This window comes from Apiospora marii (assembly GCF_038362585.1).
Source record: "Apiospora marii strain CBS 49790 chromosome Unknown utg000007l_segment0_segment0, whole genome shotgun sequence".
Lineage (NCBI taxonomy): Eukaryota > Fungi > Ascomycota > Sordariomycetes > Amphisphaeriales > Apiosporaceae > Apiospora > Apiospora marii.
In genome coordinates this window covers 156,055-174,965 of record NW_027117379.1, presented here as the reverse complement: position 1 = coordinate 174,965, position 18,911 = coordinate 156,055, and the positions used below count along the sequence as shown (strand labels likewise).

The 18,911-nt window shown below is 55.5% G+C and overlaps 8 protein-coding genes across 8 annotated transcripts; 4 read left to right on the top strand and 4 right to left on the bottom strand.

Annotated features, from left to right (window-relative positions):
* Positions 1–242: 242 nt before the first annotated feature.
* PG985_010467 (uncharacterized protein) lies at positions 243–443 on the bottom strand (the record flags this gene model as incomplete). Its single annotated transcript, XM_066830235.1, has 1 exon — positions 243–443. One exon carries the CDS (start codon positions 441–443, stop codon positions 243–245), a length of 201 nt encoding a protein of 66 aa, XP_066680917.1.
* A 279-nt stretch (positions 444–722) lies between these two features.
* On the bottom strand, positions 723–1,502 carry PG985_010466 (Pyridoxal 4-dehydrogenase; the record flags this gene model as incomplete). The annotated part of the gene is made up of 1 exon (XM_066830234.1): positions 723–1,502. One exon carries the CDS (start codon positions 1,500–1,502, stop codon positions 723–725), a length of 780 nt encoding a protein of 259 aa, XP_066680916.1.
* Positions 1,503–1,730: 228 nt separating this feature from the next.
* PG985_010465 (Nitrogen assimilation transcription factor nit-4) lies at positions 1,731–4,671 on the top strand (the record flags this gene model as incomplete). Its single annotated transcript, XM_066830233.1, has 6 exons — positions 1,731–2,058; positions 2,186–2,352; positions 2,469–3,215; positions 3,259–3,572; positions 3,628–3,972; positions 4,038–4,671. 6 exons carry the CDS (start codon positions 1,731–1,733, stop codon positions 4,669–4,671), a joined length of 2,535 nt encoding a protein of 844 aa, XP_066680915.1.
* A 1,176-nt stretch (positions 4,672–5,847) lies between these two features.
* On the top strand, positions 5,848–6,650 carry PG985_010464 (uncharacterized protein; the record flags this gene model as incomplete). Its single annotated transcript, XM_066830232.1, has 3 exons — positions 5,848–6,117; positions 6,187–6,589; positions 6,646–6,650. The coding sequence occupies 3 exons, from the start codon at positions 5,848–5,850 to the stop codon at positions 6,648–6,650; spliced, it is 678 nt and encodes a 225-aa protein (XP_066680914.1).
* Positions 6,651–7,764: 1,114 nt separating this feature from the next.
* On the top strand, positions 7,765–8,417 carry PG985_010463 (uncharacterized protein; the record flags this gene model as incomplete). The annotated part of the gene is made up of 3 exons (XM_066830231.1): positions 7,765–7,845; positions 7,914–8,322; positions 8,383–8,417. 3 exons carry the CDS (start codon positions 7,765–7,767, stop codon positions 8,415–8,417), a joined length of 525 nt encoding a protein of 174 aa, XP_066680913.1.
* A 3,055-nt stretch (positions 8,418–11,472) lies between these two features.
* On the top strand, positions 11,473–13,961 carry PG985_010462 (uncharacterized protein; the record flags this gene model as incomplete). Its single annotated transcript, XM_066830230.1, has 8 exons — positions 11,473–11,577; positions 11,658–11,676; positions 11,731–11,811; positions 11,873–12,236; positions 12,297–12,804; positions 12,858–13,379; positions 13,446–13,617; positions 13,879–13,961. 8 exons carry the CDS (start codon positions 11,473–11,475, stop codon positions 13,959–13,961), a joined length of 1,854 nt encoding a protein of 617 aa, XP_066680912.1.
* Positions 13,962–14,827: 866 nt separating this feature from the next.
* Positions 14,828–16,572, bottom strand: PG985_010461 (uncharacterized protein; the record flags this gene model as incomplete). The annotated part of the gene is made up of 5 exons (XM_066830229.1): positions 14,828–15,068; positions 15,153–15,532; positions 15,607–16,001; positions 16,072–16,288; positions 16,336–16,572. The coding sequence occupies 5 exons, from the start codon at positions 16,570–16,572 to the stop codon at positions 14,828–14,830; spliced, it is 1,470 nt and encodes a 489-aa protein (XP_066680911.1).
* Positions 16,573–17,601: 1,029 nt separating this feature from the next.
* PG985_010460 (uncharacterized protein) lies at positions 17,602–18,849 on the bottom strand (the record flags this gene model as incomplete). The annotated part of the gene is made up of 1 exon (XM_066830228.1): positions 17,602–18,849. The coding sequence occupies one exon, from the start codon at positions 18,847–18,849 to the stop codon at positions 17,602–17,604; it is 1,248 nt and encodes a 415-aa protein (XP_066680910.1).
* Between the last annotated feature and the right edge of the window lie 62 nt (positions 18,850–18,911).

Here is an 18,911-nt window from a genome sequence, read left to right as displayed (position 1 = left end):
GGTTACTTTAGGTAGTCAAAATCCGTCTTTGTTGGTTTTCCAACAGCTCTAACTCGTCTGTCTCGGGCGGTGATGCTCATTTAACAAGGTATGGTTTCCAATACACCTTCCTTCCTTCCTTCATCTTCATTCCCATCTTACCTATGGCCCTTGCGAGACATGGCACAGGTCTCTTGATTTCCACCAAAAAATAAGACCACGCCTATGACCGTTCCTCCAGCCCTCCACCTGTGCCGGGCGATCTATCGGCCGATGATACGATCGAGAGCGCTGGGAAGCTTGGCCGGATACTGGCAAACCGGCTGTCGTCGAATATGGCTCATGGTGATGACTTCGTAGTAGCATAAGTTGCAGAGCGCCTTCTTGGGGTCTTGCTGGCCGACGACCCCGTTTACGCAACCGCGGCCGATCTTGGTGCATTGGCAACTACAGGGGCGGGGCATTCTGGTTGGTTGGTGGTTATGTATGTAAATAAACTCGATGGTGGCAGTGGTAACACGAGATGCAGGGGACAGGGGAAACAGACAGGCTTCCCTGAGCCCCGAGGTAGACATCTCGAGTGACTTCATTGTTGCGGGAGCAAAAGACTGGGGATCGTCGATAAAGGGGGCTTTGTCCCAACTCCCAGCCCCAATCACGACACGCCTGGCCAACAAGGAACCGTCTACGACATCGACAGCAGCACAATGAGAGTATCGAGGACATCAGCTACACCATTCAGTTCAGGTCATGACGAGCCCACAGTCCACATTCAAGTTCTGCCCCGTCGCGGCCTCGGCCCAGGGACTGGCAAAGAACAGCACCGCGCCCGCGACCTGCCCCGGCGTCGCCACCTTCCGCAGCGGCGCCGCCCGCGCGACCTGCTCGAACACGGCGTCGGGCGTGCCCCGGCTCGCGTCCGTCGTCTGTAACAGACCGCCGCTGACCATGTTGCAGGTGACGCCGCGGGGCCCCAGCTCGGCGGCGCAGGTCCGGGTGAAGGCCAGCAGGGCGCCCTTGGCGGCCGTGTAGTCCTGGTAGGGCACCACGGGGTTGGCGACGAGGTTGGAGCCGATATTGACGATGCGCCCGCCCCCAAGTTTAGAGAACCCGGGCAGGGCCGCTTGCGTCGTGTTCAGCGCGCCGCGGACGATGCCCTGGAGCTGCTGGTCGAAGACGGCCCAGGTAATGTCGCCCAGCTTGGGGCGGGCGGCGTCGCCGTCGAACGAAAAGGCGGGCAGGGCGTTGTTGACGACGGTGTGCACGGGCTGGCCGAAGTGCGCCTCGGCCTGTTGGAACATGGCTTCGACCTGGGCCGGGTCGGTGACGTCGGCCTGGATCGCCATCGCCATCGCCAGCGCGCCGCCGCCCCGGATCTCGGCGGCGAGAGCCTCGGCCAGCTCGCGGTTCTGCCGGTAGTTGACGACGACGCGGGCCCCCTCGGCGGCGAAGGCGCGGGCGACGGCGGCACCCAGACCCCTAGACGCACCCGTGACAAGAACAACTTGGTCGGATAGCTTCATGACGGCGATGATGGTGGAATGATGTGGTTGTGCAACCCAATGTGGCACATCCGACTTGGACCATGAGTGACCCCCACTGGCTACCTGGGCGTGCTATCCCTTTTCCGTACTAGCGGAAAGGCATCTCGGCAGGCAATGCATCAATACCTACTCCGTACATGCGCGTACTGTACTTGACTGACTCGTATCTTCCCGTCCCGTCTTGCTGGGTAATCGTTTTCGAACGACATGGGATGGCAGAGAGTTCGGAAAGCTTGGTTGTTTTTATTTGCTGGAAACTTGCAGCCGATCTGCGTGCCAAGACTCGTGGATCTGGGTGGTCGCCTGGTCGCCTTCAGCCAGGCGAGCCTGGAGCGGTTCGCAAAGGCTCCGATTGACTCCGGTCTTTCTGATTGGCCAATGCCCCCTGTTCCACGAATGATGGGAATCACACACCCAAATCGCGGGAAGGGTTCCTTCCCCTTGACTGCCAGCCGTGGCCTAAACGGTCTCAGGCTTCGAGTGCTCGAGTCCAAGGCCAAGGAACACCTTCCCCCTATCCCACCTCCAGCCGATGGTCCGCCAGTGCATGTGTCTGAATTGGCTCTCCGCGTCCACAACCGGGTCTGGCGGCCTTGGGGTCTCTGCAATTCTGCGAAACTAGAGTTCAAGTAGCTAACCTAAGGCTCACCTACCTCCCATAGCCACAAATCTACCCGGCAATCCACCTCGACCACACGTGCGCCGCATCCTGCCCACGCCCGCCCTTACGAAACGGCCGCCGTCGCCCCCGCCCCAGCAGCCTCCCCCCAAGGCGCGGGCCCCCAATGTCGTCGCGGCCTGCGAGGAGTGCCGCAAGCACAAGTGCCGGGTAAGACCGTCCGTCGCTTTACTTTGCGCCTCTAGTTCCCCATACCGTCATTCGACTCCCGAGTTCTGTCTGTGCTCCCCTCCTCCTGCTAACCCACTATCCACCCCGCCCGCTAGTGCTCGGGCGAAAAACCGACCTGTAGCCGCTGCCTCAAGCGCAGCATCCACTGCCGCTACCGGGAGCTGGTGACGCCGGAACTCCTCAAGCAGACCAACAACGACCTGCGGGACCGCGGCAACGCCAACGAGGAGATCCTGCAGCTCCTCAAGAACCTGCCCGACCAGGAAGCCCAAGACGTCTTGGCGAGGCTCCGCTCCGGCGCCAGCGTCTCCACCATCGTGAACCAGGTCAAGGCCGGGGATCTGCTGCTCCAGCTGGCCGTCGCGCCAGAGACCCGCTTCCGCTATGAGTTCCCCTACCGCTCCGAAATGCCGGCCGAGTTCGTCTTGGACAACCCGTATCTGAACTCGACCCTGTACAAGGCGGCGTCTTTGTACAGCAACGCGGCGACGTCCCCACTTGCGCGACAACATGCGTCGGCATCGGCGACATCCGACCAAGAAACGGCGGACCTGCAGAGCCTGTACTTGAGGCCGTTCCATGCGGCGCACATGGTCGACCCTCGGCTCTCGGACGCGAGACCCTCGCTGTGGACCGCCGTCTGCGACGACGACGTCCTCATGCGAGATCTCCTGGCCGTGTGGTTTCGGTGCGAGTACCAATTCACGTCGGCGTGCCAAAAGGACTACTTTCTCGAGGACATGGTGAACAAACGGCAAGACTATTGCTCGTCGCTCCTGGTCAACATCGTCCTCGCGTATGCTTGTGTAGGTGCTATCAGCAAGTGGGCCGGAGCCGGTCGGGTTCATTTTTGCAGAAAAGACACCGTTCTGATCAGGCTTCTAGGTCTGCTATCCGCGCTTCTCCAACCGCGCCGAGTACTGGAACCCCCACACCCTGCTGTACCGCTTCCTGGCCGAGGCCAAGCGCCTCTGGGAGCTCGAGGCGGCCGAGCCGCGCCTCACCACCATCCAAGCCGGCCTGTTCTTCAACGTCTTCCACAACCTCTGCGGCCTTGACGAGATCGGGCAGGCCTACCGGATCCACGCCATCGCCCTGGCCCACGAGCTGGGCTTCTACGACGGGCCCATCACCGCCCCGAGCGAGAAGATGCGGAAGGCCAAGATTTACACGGCGTGGGCGTTGTACAGCTGGGAATCGTGAGTGCTCCCATCCCCTGACACCGGATCTGCTACTTACTAGCATCGTCATTAGACTTGTGGGATTCTCCTTCATGATCCCCCCGCTACTTAAAGAACCACCCCACGACCCCCTGCCGGACCCGGCCAAAGACGCTCAGTGGTATGGGGAGATCTGGGTTAAGTACCCCTCGAGCCAGGTACTCACGCCGACCTACTTTGGCTACGGCTTCAAGGCGAAGTGCGACTTCCGGCTCCTCATGAACGAGTTCTGCCACGCCGCCTACTCGACTGGGTCGGGAGGGAGTGTCGGCCTCGACGAGGCCAATAAGCTGAGAAAGAGGCTCGTCGCGTGGTACGACGGCTTGTCGAGGCCGCTCCTGCCCGAGAGCATTGTCTTTCCTTCGCAATTGCAGCTGCAGTAAGTGCTCCACGACGCATTATCTACCTAGACGAGACACGCACGAGCTGACAAGAAAACAACAGCATGTACTACCACAACCTCCTCCTCTCCATCTACGAGCCCCTGCTCGATGCCAAGACGACCAAGTCCCCCTCGCCCCACGCCGTCGTCGCCGACGCCACCCGCTACCTGCAGACGCTGATCCGGCTGTACTACCTGCGCCACGGCTTCGAGTCCATGGACCTCTTCCTCGTCGTCCCGCTGGTCCACGCCGGCTTCCACTGCATCGACGACATCCACACGCACGGCGACCGGCTCCCGCCCGAGCGGCTCGAGGTCCTGCGCTCCACCCTCATTCTCATCGCCAAGGGCCTCCACAGCCAGCGGTCGAACCACTACCTGGCCGAGGCGCTGTTCCGGGTGGTGCGGGGCCGCATGCGGCTGCAGGAGGCATCCTTACTGAAAACGACGCTGCATTTTGATGAAGGGGAGGATGACCGAAAGTCGGCCATGGTGCAGGCGGTGCGGAGCCACTGGCCCGTCACCGTGGTCAAGAAGAAGGAGGATCTGGATGAGCATATTCTGGGGAACCTGGTGGAGAACTATGCGCATTTGAACGTGGAGGGGGAGGGGGAGGGGACGGAGGAGGGGAGTGGCGGTTCGCAGAGGGGGTCTTCGGGGTCGGTTTCTGGTGCTAGGCCGACGGAGAGGGCGTAGGGATGTGAGTGAGCGGTATCATGACTCAACTGTATTCATTATCGTAGATCTAGGATAGGTTGAGATGCAATGAAGATTCATTCGGTTTGTTCATGTCTACGTAGGCAGTCGATGTCTGATGACAGGGTTTTGAGGACAGCAGCTTTCGTGATTGCGTGGCTCGCATGTCTCGTCAGGCCGATGCCAATAACTCATCTTTGCCTTTCACACTTTCTCTGCAATAACGGCCAGTCACTGCTTTCATGAAGCTCCCCTGGCTCATGCTGGCTATAGGACGGACAGAGAAAACTACCAAGTGGCTTCCCCCTGGGCTCATATAATCTGCCTGTCTTCTACCAACTAACAGAGCCCACCTACTTCGGTAAAGTGGATGGTGAGACATGAGCGTTTCTCCCTGCTTTGAAACTACTGCTTGGTTCCTGCATTCCTCCAGCTCTTTTGATACTACCTGAAAACAGAAATACGATAGGCACAGCAACATATCTACAGGATACAGCCTCACAGCCTCCAGTTGCCGTAGAAGACTCGGCAGGCTTATTCAGAGGTACAAAGGCAGGGTGGGGGTGTAGCATTTACTTGTTCTGGATTGTCTAGGTTCTTATAGCTACCTTTCTCTTCCAATCTGAAACTCATCCTCTTCCAACAGCGGGTGATCTCCAGGTGAGCTGTTAGTAGTTCTTATCAGGGGATTGTTTCTATTGTAACTGTAGACCTACCAACCAGCTCAAGGCCTAATCAGCCAAAAAAGGCCCGTCTCAAAACATTCAATGGGCACATATAAATATTTTAAATTAACGCATCTTCTGAACCCGAGAGCTTTTCCTTCCTCTTCTTTCCTTCACGCGTTCAGTTTCCACCCATCTGCTGGTTCCGTTTCGTGTTGCCCTGTTTGCTTTTCTTTCCTGTACCTACGTCCCTCTCAGATACGTAGTAAGTATATCAGCACGCCAATTTTCTTGTTTCCGCTCCACGCTTCTTGCTTGAGCGGCTTTCGATCGTCATTCGTGACGCAAAAGATCAGGGTATAGGGTACGTCACAACATATCGTCATTTACTGCTCCCGGTACTTGACAGTTCAGTATACGCTTCCCCAGCATTCGGTAACTGGTTGCTGGTTATCTCCGTCCAACTCTTTACTCACCACCTTATAGTCATATTCGCCAGAAAGGACATACCATGGCCAGTGACTCAATGTCGCACGCCGCCCGTGGTGGTGCGCAATCTGGCATCGAAAACGATGACGCCGTCGGGTACAGTTTCACGCTCGGCTGGGATCCCTCCCGGGCACAATCGGATGCCCAACAAATTGGTGCCAAGAAACGAAAGGAGCCCAGTCATGTCTTTGTTCAAGTGCTCGTTTTCACGAGCGGACAGCGTCTGCTGGGATTCCCTGGTGCATCGACGCTTGCACCCAGTACTACGACGACATGTTCCATCCGATTCAACGTAAGTGATCAAGCTATACACGTATCATCTTTGCTGTGAGCTCTAGCGCTGACTATATCTACTGAATAGGTCCCACGGCCTGGCGATTTACCCAAGGTCAATACTCTGGGCATCAAGTTGATGTTCCCGAAAGACTCGGCCATGACTGGTCAGGGAATCGACGACAAGCTCGAAGTCGAGTTGCTTCTCCGGGCACCGCACTATGAGGTGGTCTACGAAGGCCCTATGGACCCAGTCTCGCTGCCTGTGAGCACCAGGATAGCCGCCGCTGACAGACAATACAGTCTGTACAGAATCCGGGTCTTGGATGGCGCCAAGCCAGTCGTTGTTGGGTTTCCGTCGGAGCACGCCTCAATGGTGGCGAAGATGTTCGTCCCGATCCTTGAGAACCAAGACTCCTTCCTGGTCGCGATTGTGAGCCAATCAAGAGGACACATCAAGCGCTGGTGCCGTGAGGCTGTCTTGGGATACTGTGAGTTGAATATTGCATATGAATCTGGGGGATTTTAGCTAACCTGCCTCCGTTAGACTGATGCTAGATGCGAAAACCTAGAACCAGATGGAATGGCAACGACATGGAAATTACTCGGGGATGGACTGCGAGTAATCTTGTACACTTAGGTACATAGAAATACACCATTGATACTCGCTATGAGCAAACGAATGGTCCAATAACATCAACGAATGCACACATGAGCGTAGGAAGTCAACTTCGCTACCATTCAGTATGTAGTTACCTTCCATCTAATGATGGGCAGTGACTGCTTTTGTGAGACGCTCCCAGGTTACGTATGTCGCTGCTAGCCTCGTGAAGGAATGAATTGTTACATGGTTCCTTTCAGGGCATGTTCTAGATAATAGCGAATGTGCTAATTACTCATGGTGGAAGGTGGATTAATGTGCGGGGTGAAGTATGCCTTTCAGCTTCTGACTTGAACAAATTGACCACCGGGTAATCGACTTCGTATGCCATCTGGAGACATCAGTTTCTACATAACTAATGCTATCTGTACCCGGCAGTCATGTTACCGGACCTCAACGGCCCCCATTGCGAGAAAGCACCCACCACCGTCGGAGAGAAGGCCGAAGCTGTAAGGCGTTACTATTGTCCAAATTCAGAGTAGGTGTGAATGATAAGTGACCGATATGTGAACAAGCCTGGGGCGATATTGATTTCTATTCAATTCGAGCGTGGCCCACCTCTCTTATTGAACCAACTTTGCACTTTCTCGCATTGTTTTCCAACCAGCCTTTTGAAAATACAACAACTTCCTGCAAACTTCCTTCTGGGGCGGTACTACTTGTTCCCCCAAATCTTTCTTTCTCGTCTTCTCGTCGTCGAGCCGTGTTCCCATCAGACGCCCCCAATCCACAGTCATTCAATATGAACGCACACTCGTCAGAGGTAAATATTACACTCATCTCATCGTCAGCCTCGCATCTTGTTCTCTTGGAACCTGCCTTTCGTCACTCATAAGTGAGGTTTGAGTAAGCTCACTGATGATATGACAGTTGAGCCCTTCCTCCGTCGGTCGCAGCCTGGTGTTCGGCTGGGATCGCCGGCTTGCTGCCAAAGAGTCTCGGAGACTTCATGAACGCAGCAACGGTGGTGAAGGCAGTTGGATGATCCACAATGTCCTCGTCCGCATGAGCGGTGGTCGAGTGCTGGGAACCCCCAGCCATCTGAACAGATCCTCGAATTCTGTCACATGCGCACTTGGATGGAACGTAAGTAATCTGTAACTAATATCTTACCGTCGATCTTATCCACTGACGGTTATTTACAACGATACCAGATCTCCCACAACTTCGGTGCCAACTACCTTGGCGTCACATTCTTTTTCCCCAAGGAAAACGTCTCAGAGGTCAGACTCAGCGGAGAAGATGCCGACTTCAAGGTGGAGTTTCTGTTCGAAGCACCGAACTACGACATTACCTACATGGGCCCTCTGGACCTCGACAAGATGCCTTTAGGTATCAGGATGGGAGCGGAGGGCAAGGAGCTCAGTGTCTTCAAGATACACGCGCTCAATGGTGCCAAACCCATTGTTCTCGGCTTCCCGCCCGAGGAAGCCTCAATGCTGGCCAAGTTCTGCGTTCCCATCTTGGAGCGTCAGGATCACATCCTTGTCGCCGTTAACACCATTGACGATCGTATCAGAGGACGTGTCATGCAACATGCGCGATATGCGGCCATGGGTCCTTGTAAGTCATTTCTTCCCTTACCTCTGATTTCCGACCAACCAGCTAACCTGCCCACTCTAGATCGACCCGTTCGCGGCAGCACTCAAGGCGCTTGAGGAACCCGAAGCGTTGGAACATACCTTGAAGAGGTTGCAAGCTATTGGAACTCAATATGAACACGCGAAGGTGGAAATTGCTTGAGGAGCAGAGATGAGGTCAAACAAGGGTTACAGAAGGGCCTTTGGCCTAAAGGGATTCATTGTATTTTGTGGCTCGGCCTTACTTGCAGTTGCATCCTCATTATGTGCGTAGCCAATTGTGCCGTTCATATCCGATGTGTTTACGAGTTGTGACGATGCCAAATCAAAATATCTTCACGTTTCCGCAGGACACTGCATTGGGGCTGGAATTTGACCATTGGTTCACTTCCAATGCGGTAGGGTTGGAAGTACGTGCTAAACTCTGGGCCTCATTGAGCCTTCGACCTGCTCAATTGATGAATCCTCTTTCCCTCCAAATATGATAGCCCCGAAAGCTCTTCTTGTCTTAAGTGATGTTCGCGTACGCCAGGAAGCTCCTGGTGTGACCTTTCCCCCAAGGAAAAGTTAGTATGAGTGAGCTTATGCGCTTGCCTCTGCCAAAACGGCCTGGCTGTCTGACTGATTGGGAAGGTGGTCCAAAACACATTTGTGAATGTGAATATGGTTCTTGCGGCCAGAACACTTTGTAATAGTCACAATCAAGGCCATTTTATTATGATTCATTTGACAATGGTCATGTGGCTGTATGTCCAGAGGTACGGGCATGGCCAAACAACAATCGAGGGATGGGATCAAACACCGAGGTAAGCTGCCAGTAACGGAGCGACCAAAACTGCCCAGTTTGGGGCAGTTTGCCTGTCCATCTACAATGACAATCTTCTACATGGCCCCAATAACAGAAGTGAAATGACCTGGCCCACGGCTTTCATCTAGCAGAGACAATCTGCATACGCTGGCCTACTTTTAGCTCTTGAAATTGTGGCATCGTGTGGTAGCATTATCGTATCTTAGGTAGCATGATTTGCTGCCTTGGGATTTATTGATGGTGAGTACGGAGCAAGCAACCGTTTAAAAACCGCACTGCTGCCGGCCCGACATGTTGTTAGGGCTTTTGATGATGTTGGATTCACCTGCTACTGGGTCGGGACATTTTTGGCTCGCGTGATTTTGGTATTCCCATTCGAGTAGCAATTGAGCTCGCTTTCGCAATCAGTCTTGTTGAACCCGAGGCGCTTGTTCTCACATATGCTGCACAGCTGATACACGCAGATATTTTTGGTAACCAACATTGATCAAGAGCGCGGTTTGTACAATGCTACAAACTCACAGTTGGGGACCATACTTTCTTGTTGTCTAGCATGTTGGAGGCGAAGCACCCATCCTGATCAGACCCCGGCTCATGAACGGAGTTGTCGTCGTGCAGTTTCATGTCTAAAATTGAATCGCACAGGGCTGAAAGAAGGATCAGACGTTCATGTCCATGACGTGTGGCTGACTCGACCCAAACCCCCGGTTGCCGGCAACGGAGGGACATGTGCGTTCGTTAATAAGTCCGACCCGAGCCGTGTCGTTGGCTGCTGGCGGCATGCTTGCATTTGGAGAAACAACCATGTTCAGAAGGAAGGAGTCTCACTGCAGCTGAATTCGCCGAGTTGGCAGACACAGCATGACACCTTATCTCATTATAATAATTGCGGGCTTCGGTACCGAGACGAAACATTCATATTTCTCGAGGCGCGAGAAAGGTCCAAAAGCCATTGTTACAATCATCATTGTACCGCTTGCTACTGGCGATCGCGAACCATGCCAGCCGAATCTGGAATTATGGCGCCATCCTCTGTGGTCCACGCGGGAGATACAGCGTTCCCAAAATACCTTCTATCCCCTAGGAGATTGCCTTTTTCTTCACCCTTGTATAAAGGCCCCTGTCCAAATGATTCATGCGTCTGTGCAACCGGCTAAACTTTCAAGGTGCTTCACAGCCACCCGGGTATAGCTTCCCTTTACCCCAGTAGGCATTCTATTTTTATGTCATTGGCTAGAAAGTCGATGAAACTCGAAGTTGTCTCTATATGACCATTGTGAATATGACGTGTATTGATTTCATCTGATGTTTGAAACAGTACCTATGGCCAACAGACTCAAGAAAAAACATATAGATGGCAGCATGGTGGCTCGCCGTGGAGGAGCAACGCGACCTACATTGAGAGATCAAAAGCTCGAGGCCGTATCCTCATACTGAGTTTTCTTGGTCCCGCCTGGAACATGGATATTTGATTCCAGAGAAGTACCATTTCGAAATGATACCAGGGGGGGATGGGCTTGGAGGTGGAAATGGTCCTGGGCAAGGGCATGGGTGGTTTGTCGCTGCCAGGCTCCCGGGACCGAACCCCCCCCTGCAAAACTGGCGCCTACCATGCAGTTTGCTACCCAGCCAATCCAGCAACTGCCGCGCTTTGCGATTACCCGCGCTAACCATGCAGCTATCCAGGGCAGCTGATTGGCCTAGGAGCCGTGACCAGCTGCCTGGGAGACGGCACAAGCCAAGAGTTCCTGGGGGTCCCCCGCAGACGAGTGCATCACCCGGAAGCAAGGAGCTGCTGTTGGCTGTCATGTTAATTTCAAAAGTACCCAACAAATTAGCAAAGCCCCCCAATTTGCCCTTTTACCAGCGATGAGACCACAGTGCAGAGATTCAATCTATGCATACTGCGCGACGAGAATCGAACCAACTGGCGGACAAGCAGCGATGCCGTGGACGACATGCAGAATCCCCCCAATCGGGGGTTTGTCCAAAAGAAAACAATGCCTCGGTTCCGTCGCGATGTCATCCCATTTTGCACACTCACGCGGCTCCACGGCTTGTTGTCCTTCTCGGCCCGTGCTTACTTCGCCGACGTGGAAAGGCCTCGAGCATGGTTGGGCTCGCTTGCCGCGTCCTTGAGCGCTTAGCCAGCCCTTGACGTCTGAGTGAGTACCTAGGCAGGCACATTTTATTTAAGACGATGTCAGCCGCCCCGAGGGTCCGGTAATGGGTGGTCCAATCTGGCCTGATCTACGTTTCAGAAAACGCCTTTCGGACCCCTTTGGGTAGATCAAACCAGTGTGAAGATCAAACAAGATATCAACCATGGAAGCCACCAAAATGGCCTCGCCGACCACGTCGCGCCATCGTCGGCAGACCTCTCAATCCCAAAGCACCCCAAGGATGTCGAGACAGCAACCGGGCTTAGCGGTAAGTTAGTTTCTGGTTTTCTCTTCTCTGCTAGTCTTACGGGATATGCGAAATACAAAGCTGACAGGCTGGTGTCTCAGTGCGAAGAGTGCCGCAGACGTAAGCTGCGCTGCGACAGAAATACACCTTCCTGCCGGTCTTGTCTCGAAACAGGCGTGGTCTGCGTTATGCCGACCACATGCCCACCTCGGGGACCCAAGAAGGGGCACCTGAGATCTTTGCGTGAGCGCATTGGTAAGTCATCATACCTACTACGTTGAGCGGGTAAAGCTCACATCACCTCTGCAAACAACAGCGGCCCTGGAGTCTCGTCTGGAGAAACAGAACGGGCAGGCGTCTTCGCACCACTCTCAAAGCGATAGCGAAGACGGCAGCGAAAGATATCCTGCGACCCCTCCCGAAGTTTTTCAGGAGCCCCATCGGGAGTTCCCAAGCGATGGCTACCATGCTGCACCACTGCCGGCAACGCCGCCCCAGTCAACCGTGACGCCACCGCAGACCGGCATCACCTGGGCTAGCCCCATGATCGACCCATCGTTGATGTTCATGGACGAGAACATGGATACTGGCTGCTATAATCTACAAGCATATACGCCCAACTTGAATGGGCTAGCTATCCCTATCGGCCTTCAGCTGACACCCTCGGTCTGCACGGATCTGTAAGTTCTTCGCCTATCTACAAGGTCTGGGTGATGGAGGCGGCTCACATTGAAACGCAGTGATCAGTTATTCTTCGACCGTATCCACACCTTCATCCCCATGATACACAAAGGGCGATATCGGAGCTGGACCAAGCAGATAGACAAGCCCAAGAAACAAATATGCCTCCAACACGCCATGTGGACGATGGCTGCTTCCCATTCCAGTCAGTTCCAATGGGTCCGGGACGGACTGTATACCGAGACTCGTCGATTGCTAGAAACCCTCGAGCTGGAGCCGAGTGAGCATGGAGTCCTTTCACTTGAGTATATCCAGGCCTGGCTCCTCGTAGCCGTCTATGAATGGACCATCAACGACTTCCACCGCTCTCTCATGAGCGCCGGACGGGATTTCCGGTCCATACAGCTCATGCGTCTCCATGAGCTGGACGGCATGGCATCTTCGGTCACCTGGTCTGGGGACTGGGTCGACATGGAGTCTGCTCGTCGCACGTTCTGGGTCGCGTTTACTGTCGACTGCTTTACTGCCATCCATGTTGGTCTGTCGCTTACCTTCCACGAGCAAGAGGTGAGTATCAAGTCCGTGGGCTCAACAGATATGCTAGAAACTAACATTCTAAGATCCGCACGCGCCTACCGGTGCCCGAAACCCAGTTCTCGATGGGAAGAATTGATGTGACGATGCCCTTCCTCTCGGAGATCATCGGGAGGGATGGCTACCCGAGCCTCAGCCACGCCGACTCTCCCACTTCACCTTGGGTCGAATGCATCCTGGCCGCCAGCCTCTGCGGACGTAACGTCACCCACAAGCAGCGGTCTAGGGTAGAACAAGATTACGGCGAAATCGTCACTCAGGACTTCTGCCACCGTCACCAGTGGCTAGACTCGCTCGTGACGGCACGGATCGATAGCCTAGCGGCTGACTATGGTCAGGACTTGTCGTTTCTGACCGATCCGTTGCTCATCTTTGCGGCGCTGGTCGCGCACATGAACGTCCTTTTGTTGAGTGAGGTGATCGATTTCATGCCCCTACATACCGAGATGTCGCATGCGCTACGCACGCAACAAGAGCAAAAGTCCATCCTCGCTGCTGAGCAGATGAGCAAGCTGGCCACGGCGGTTTCCCATCTGGATAGGTTCCAGGTATGTAACGCCCAAACATTCACGGTCTCTACATCTAGAAACATACATATTAATCCTTGGATACAGAGCCATTTCTTCACGTCTATCCCGCTGTCCATGGCAGCCAATTTCTACGTGCTGCACTTGGCGTCCGATGAGGAATCCAGCCGACACCTGCAGATCATTTGCGGCGTTTTGCAAAACATGACCGGCAATAACAACCCAGCTCATGACCCGCAATTACCTGGAGTGAATCTGGGTAAGTGTTGATATAAGACGAAGCCGACTTGGCAAAGCATTGGTTTCAGAGGTTAGACGGTCATTATCTGGCATGGGGGACATTCTTGGGTATCCTGGCGTTACATCGGAGCTTAGTGAAATCAGTGTCCCTTGCATTAAGAGGCCCGGCTGTTCCATTGTGTTTTTAGAATCGCGCAGTTCCAATTTCACATGCAAAAATCCGGCCTCGGGCTGACTGCGGTGAAGTTGGATATCATGCATTATGTAGCAAACTCTCAAGGTTGTATCAGCCCTACATTAGTCTCCGATGCTCAAAAGGTCCCAGTTCGCCATTGGTCGGGCAAGTCCAGCTCTGACCAATGATCTCCAATGGCATCCCGCATGATATGTGTAATAGCCGCGGACGTCAGAGTTTTCCCCATAGAGAGCTGAGAAAACGATGAGGCGCCGATCGATCCCTCTCCTCGGGTACGTCGGGGACCAGAACCTCCAACAGGTAAGGGGGTGGTAGTCTTAGCCCAGTAGTCGAGCCTGCCTGGACCGGGCCGCTTACGATGCACCGAACCAACCAACCAAGGAGGGGGTGTTGGTTGCACTTGCATGGCACATCGGCGACCAAAACTTTATTTCCACCTGTCGGGGTTTTCGCCTGCCTAGGCTGGGGGTTTATTCCCCGATGAGTGTTTATAGATCAGTTTTTGTGTGTGGGCATCACACTTTTCATGCTAACATGAGAAAAGACTTGACTATCTCCCATAGTACTACCGGTTTCAAATATCGTATCTTCTTCTTTTTCTTATTCCTGTCTTATTTATCCCCATTCCCTGTTGTCTTGACCTTGACTCGATGTCAGTCAACCCTGGCAGAAATGTAAGTTGACAACGCCCGGGAGTATGGTGTGCAACATTTTTTGAACTACACAACATATATATAGACTCGCGTGTATTAAAAATCCATTTAGTCCCGTTTTTCCTCAGCCCCTGTGTAATTTGAAGAACATATTACCGTTTTCCCGGTAGATGTAGGTGATGCTGCTCATATTGGCTACCAACTCCCTCCCTGTTGCCCGCCAATGACAGAATCCCTAACGCCTCCCAACCCCAGATAGCAGCCCCAAAACAAACAATAAACGCCAGGTCGCCAAGTAATCTCAAGAAAAATCTCTATCAACGGTCGGAAAGACAAGCCTCTGTGCTAGATCTATCGCGGTGGCCCCAAGCCGTGATACCCTACGAGATAGGAAACCCCGGCCCCAACCGGTTCTGCGGATCCCACTCCCGCTTGAGCGCCCGCAGCCGCGCCAGGCTGGGCCCGTACCACGCCCCCGCCCCCTCGTCGCCGTGGGCGTAGTTGATGTAGACGCGCGGCGCGTCGAACCCGCTCGTCCGATAGATTTCTTTTCGCCACGGCTCAAAGAAGTCGGCGACCTCGGCGTCGTGGGCGGGGCCGTCGTAGGTGGCTTTCATCAGGCTGTTGGTCTGTCAGTGGCAATCACACCAAGCCCCAGGTGAAAGTTCATAGAGCATGTAGATCATGGTGTTGTGGATAACTTACACCAACGTCCCGATATCCCTCCACGGATACACCCCCTGCTGCGCCTCGGGCAACTGCTTCGTGACCCCCGCGTTGTACCGCTGCAGGATGACGGACCCCCGGACCCAGGGCCGCGTGGCGCTCCAGCGCGCGAGCCCGGCGTAGACGGCGGACCAGGTGGGCACGTCGGTCCGCCGCAGGCCCGCGGTCCAGTGGTTCGTGTACTTACCACCCCTGCAGGCCTTGGCAAAGGTCTGGCCGAAGCCCGCGGCCTGCGTCATGCCGTTCCAGCCGACGGTCTCGTTGTGCCACTTGGTCGGGCCCAGGGCCGCGAGCTGCGCGAGGTAGGGTGCCGCGGCGGCGTGGGGGCCGAAGAAGTAGGCTGTTGCTGAGAGGGTGGGCTATCAACACAGCGAGATACGGATCAGCTCTCTACCCCCAAAAAAGGAATACTCAGTTGTGCCCAAATACTTACCGAGCTAGTCTCGTGATCATACCCGATAGTAACAGACAACGCCATCTCCTTCGGAAACACCCCGTCGTCGTCCCACGCCTGCAGCAGCTGAAAGAGCCCGACGTGGGCCGTGGGCGGGAACTCGAAGTCGGCGTTGACGTGCCGCCCGCCGTGGGTGGCGTCGTAGACCTCGTACGTAGCTTCCGTGATGATACCGAAGTTGGCGCCCGCGCCGCGCACCGCCCAGAAGAGGTCCGGGTTTTCGCTTTGCGAGGCCGTGACGATGTCGCCCGCCGCGGTGACCATCCGGACCGAGCGCAGGGAGTCGATCATGAGGCCGTGCAGGCCCTGCATGGGACCGACGCCGGCGCCGATGGTGGCGCCGATGGCGCTGACGCAGGGGGAGTTGCCGGTCGCTTTGGGATGAGAAGTAGTTAGTAAAATGGTTTGAGGAGGTCGTTGGCAGGGTTGGCGGGGGTTGCTTACAGATCTCCTTTCCGGCTTTGTACAGGGTATCGGCAAAGTCGGCGAGGTTGTTGGCGGCCCCTACCGTGACGAGGTTGTCGTCTAGATACAGGCTAGTGGCGTTGAAGTTGCTCAGGTCGATGTCGATGGCGTTTTGGACATTGGCGAACCCGGTGCTGATGCCGTGGCCCCCTCCAGTCGCCATGAAGGGAACGCCCTGTTCGTTGGCGAGTTTTACCTGCTACCAGTCAGCGGAAATTTGGCAAATTACGAAAGGTGACTGACAGTGGTTGCCAAGTCTTCGATCGTGAGTGGCTGGACCGCCAAGACATAGCTGGGATTGGCGAAGGTACTGTGTCTCTGGGTGAACTTATGCGGTAAGTTGTGATGCGGTAGGAAGGCAACCTCCGTACCAGGCGCGACAAATGGGCTGATGCTTTGGGTGGTGAGCTTGGTGTTTCCAGTTGGGATGGCAGAAGCCAGAGCCGATACGGCCAATGAGAGGTTTACGAGGAAACGCATGATGAAGTAGCCAAAAGTCAAGAAGATGCAATGATGTGTAGATGGTATTAGTTCAACACTGAGATATCGAAGATCTTGTCCTCTTTAATACCACTTTCCGTGATATCTTGCATTGACCCGAGGGACCGGGTTGGTGAGGCGGAGCTGAACCCAGCTGGGCAAACACAGCTCGGGGTTTCTGCCGGAGTTACCTGCGGGTTAATACAACACGCGACACCAACAATTGATTCATGGGTCAATGAGTAGAAATAGAATAATCTGAAACGCACATGGGTGCCATGAATGTGAAATGGAGTAATGTCGGCAGTGTATACAGGTTTCGCGAGCCCCTGAAGAGAACCATGTCGACACGCCGTACGGACAGTGCAAGCGTCAACAACAAGGGATCAATGACCCTTGCGAAGCGCAATGGTACGAAGTTGAATGAAGTCTAAGCGAGCACCATCGTCTGAATGCTCGCTTGCGTTGACCTGCCTCGTTAACCGCTCTATGTCCGTAAGACGTGCCGTGGCAATGGAAAGGAGCCAGCGCGACGATCCTAGCAACCTTGGTCATGTAGGGGTGATCTTCGCCGTTACTATGGGCGTCGACGTGGCCTGTAAGCTCTGCGGTGTGCCCAGGATAGGTGTTCACTGATGATGTACCTCCTCATCTTCGCGCGTCGCAGCGGGAAAAACATCGGATAGCATTGGTTTACTCGGTCGCCTAGGCAATGGTCGGAGAGTGTACGCCAGCAGACATCGAGAAAGGCAAAGAACGCCATGGTGGGTATCCAGTGGCTTGAATGCTGCCACTTGACATGCGCCAAGAAAGAAAGGCCTGTCTTTATAATTGGGAATCCCCTACATACGCTGTCAATAATGTCACGATCAGGATCGGGTCTTTATGTAACCATGCCGACCGCCTGAGTGACGCTGGTGATGCCCCAAGATCACCCTGTGGTTGAGCATCATTAGTGGGAGCACACTCAGGCCACGTCGGAACCATATCCGGCGTAACTTGATTGGTCCGCTGCCGAATTGGGATCATTCACTTCTTGCCTTTCTCGAGCATATAGATCTCGACGACCTCGCCCTCCGCATTGACCCTGGGCAACGGGATCGTCTTGACGACCCGATGCGACCACCCTTGCTCTTCCAGCAACCCGAACAGCGCCTCCTCGGAAGCGTGCCGCGGTTTCGTCGCGAGGATGACGCGCGTCTCTAGCGCGCCGCAGCTATCGTCTTCTTGACCGGCGCGGGCAACAGAGCTATGGCTATGCAGCGCGCTGAGCGTCCCGATGAGCGCGGGCAAGGAGTCGACGTTGTAGGTGCAATCGCTCAGCACCACAAAGTCCCACGCCCGCGCCGCGGACAGGGGACCGAACTTGCCCTGCCGCCCGTCGTCCCAGTCCAGGTTCTCGTACTGCAGCCGGACCGCGCGGGGCTTCTCTTCGTCTTCGTCTTCTCCGCCACCGTTGGAATGCCGCCTCTCGAGGACCTCTTCAGCCCGCTCGATGTTGGCGCAGGCGCGTTCCTCGGCCTCGTCGACGTCGGTCAGCAGGACGTGGGCCTCAACCAACGAAGTCCCCTGCGACGCGGCGACGTCCCGGATGATGGCTGCGATGGTGGTGCCCAGGATGCCGACGCCGCAGCCCAACTCGAGGATGTTGAGCCGGTCGCGGCGGGCGGGCAGGATGTTGGCCATGATCTCGGCGGAGCGGCACGAGTCGCTCAGGTACGAGGCGGTCACGAGGCCGGCGTCCCAGATGTGGCGCGCGATGCTCTCGCCGATGTCCTCGCCGAGCGCCAGGTCGTCGCTACTTTTCGACGTCGCGTCTCCTCTGGGCAAGGGCAGCTTACGCAGCGATACGGGTGCGCACTTGCGGTTGACCATGTCGACGCTGACGGGAACGATGAGCTCCGTCTGCGGGTCGTCATACCCGTGCCTCCAGTAGGGCCGGGTCGAAGGCGTCTTGGACTGATGGCTGCGGGCGAAGATGCCCACCGTCGTCTTGTCCTGGGGCAGCGGCTCCCGCAGGCGAAGCTGGGCCTTGAGCACGCGCATGCCCGCGCGCCATTGCAGGGGGCTCTTGTTGTCGGCCGGGCAGGCCAGGACGACGCCACGGCCCCCGGGAAGACCACCGCTCTCCAGAGTCAGGCCGAGCGCCAGGGGCTCGTCGGGGCTGAAGAAGGAGTCCCCGAGGTCGGTGGTGATGGTCAGCAGCACCGAGAGGACGTCCTCCCGCCGGTTCGTGGTTTCGACCGACACGGGTCGGAGGAGTCGGATGTAATGCATCTTCCGTCTCTCTTGGCCAATCCCGTCTGGGGGAGAGGGGGGCAGATCAGATCAGATCTCAC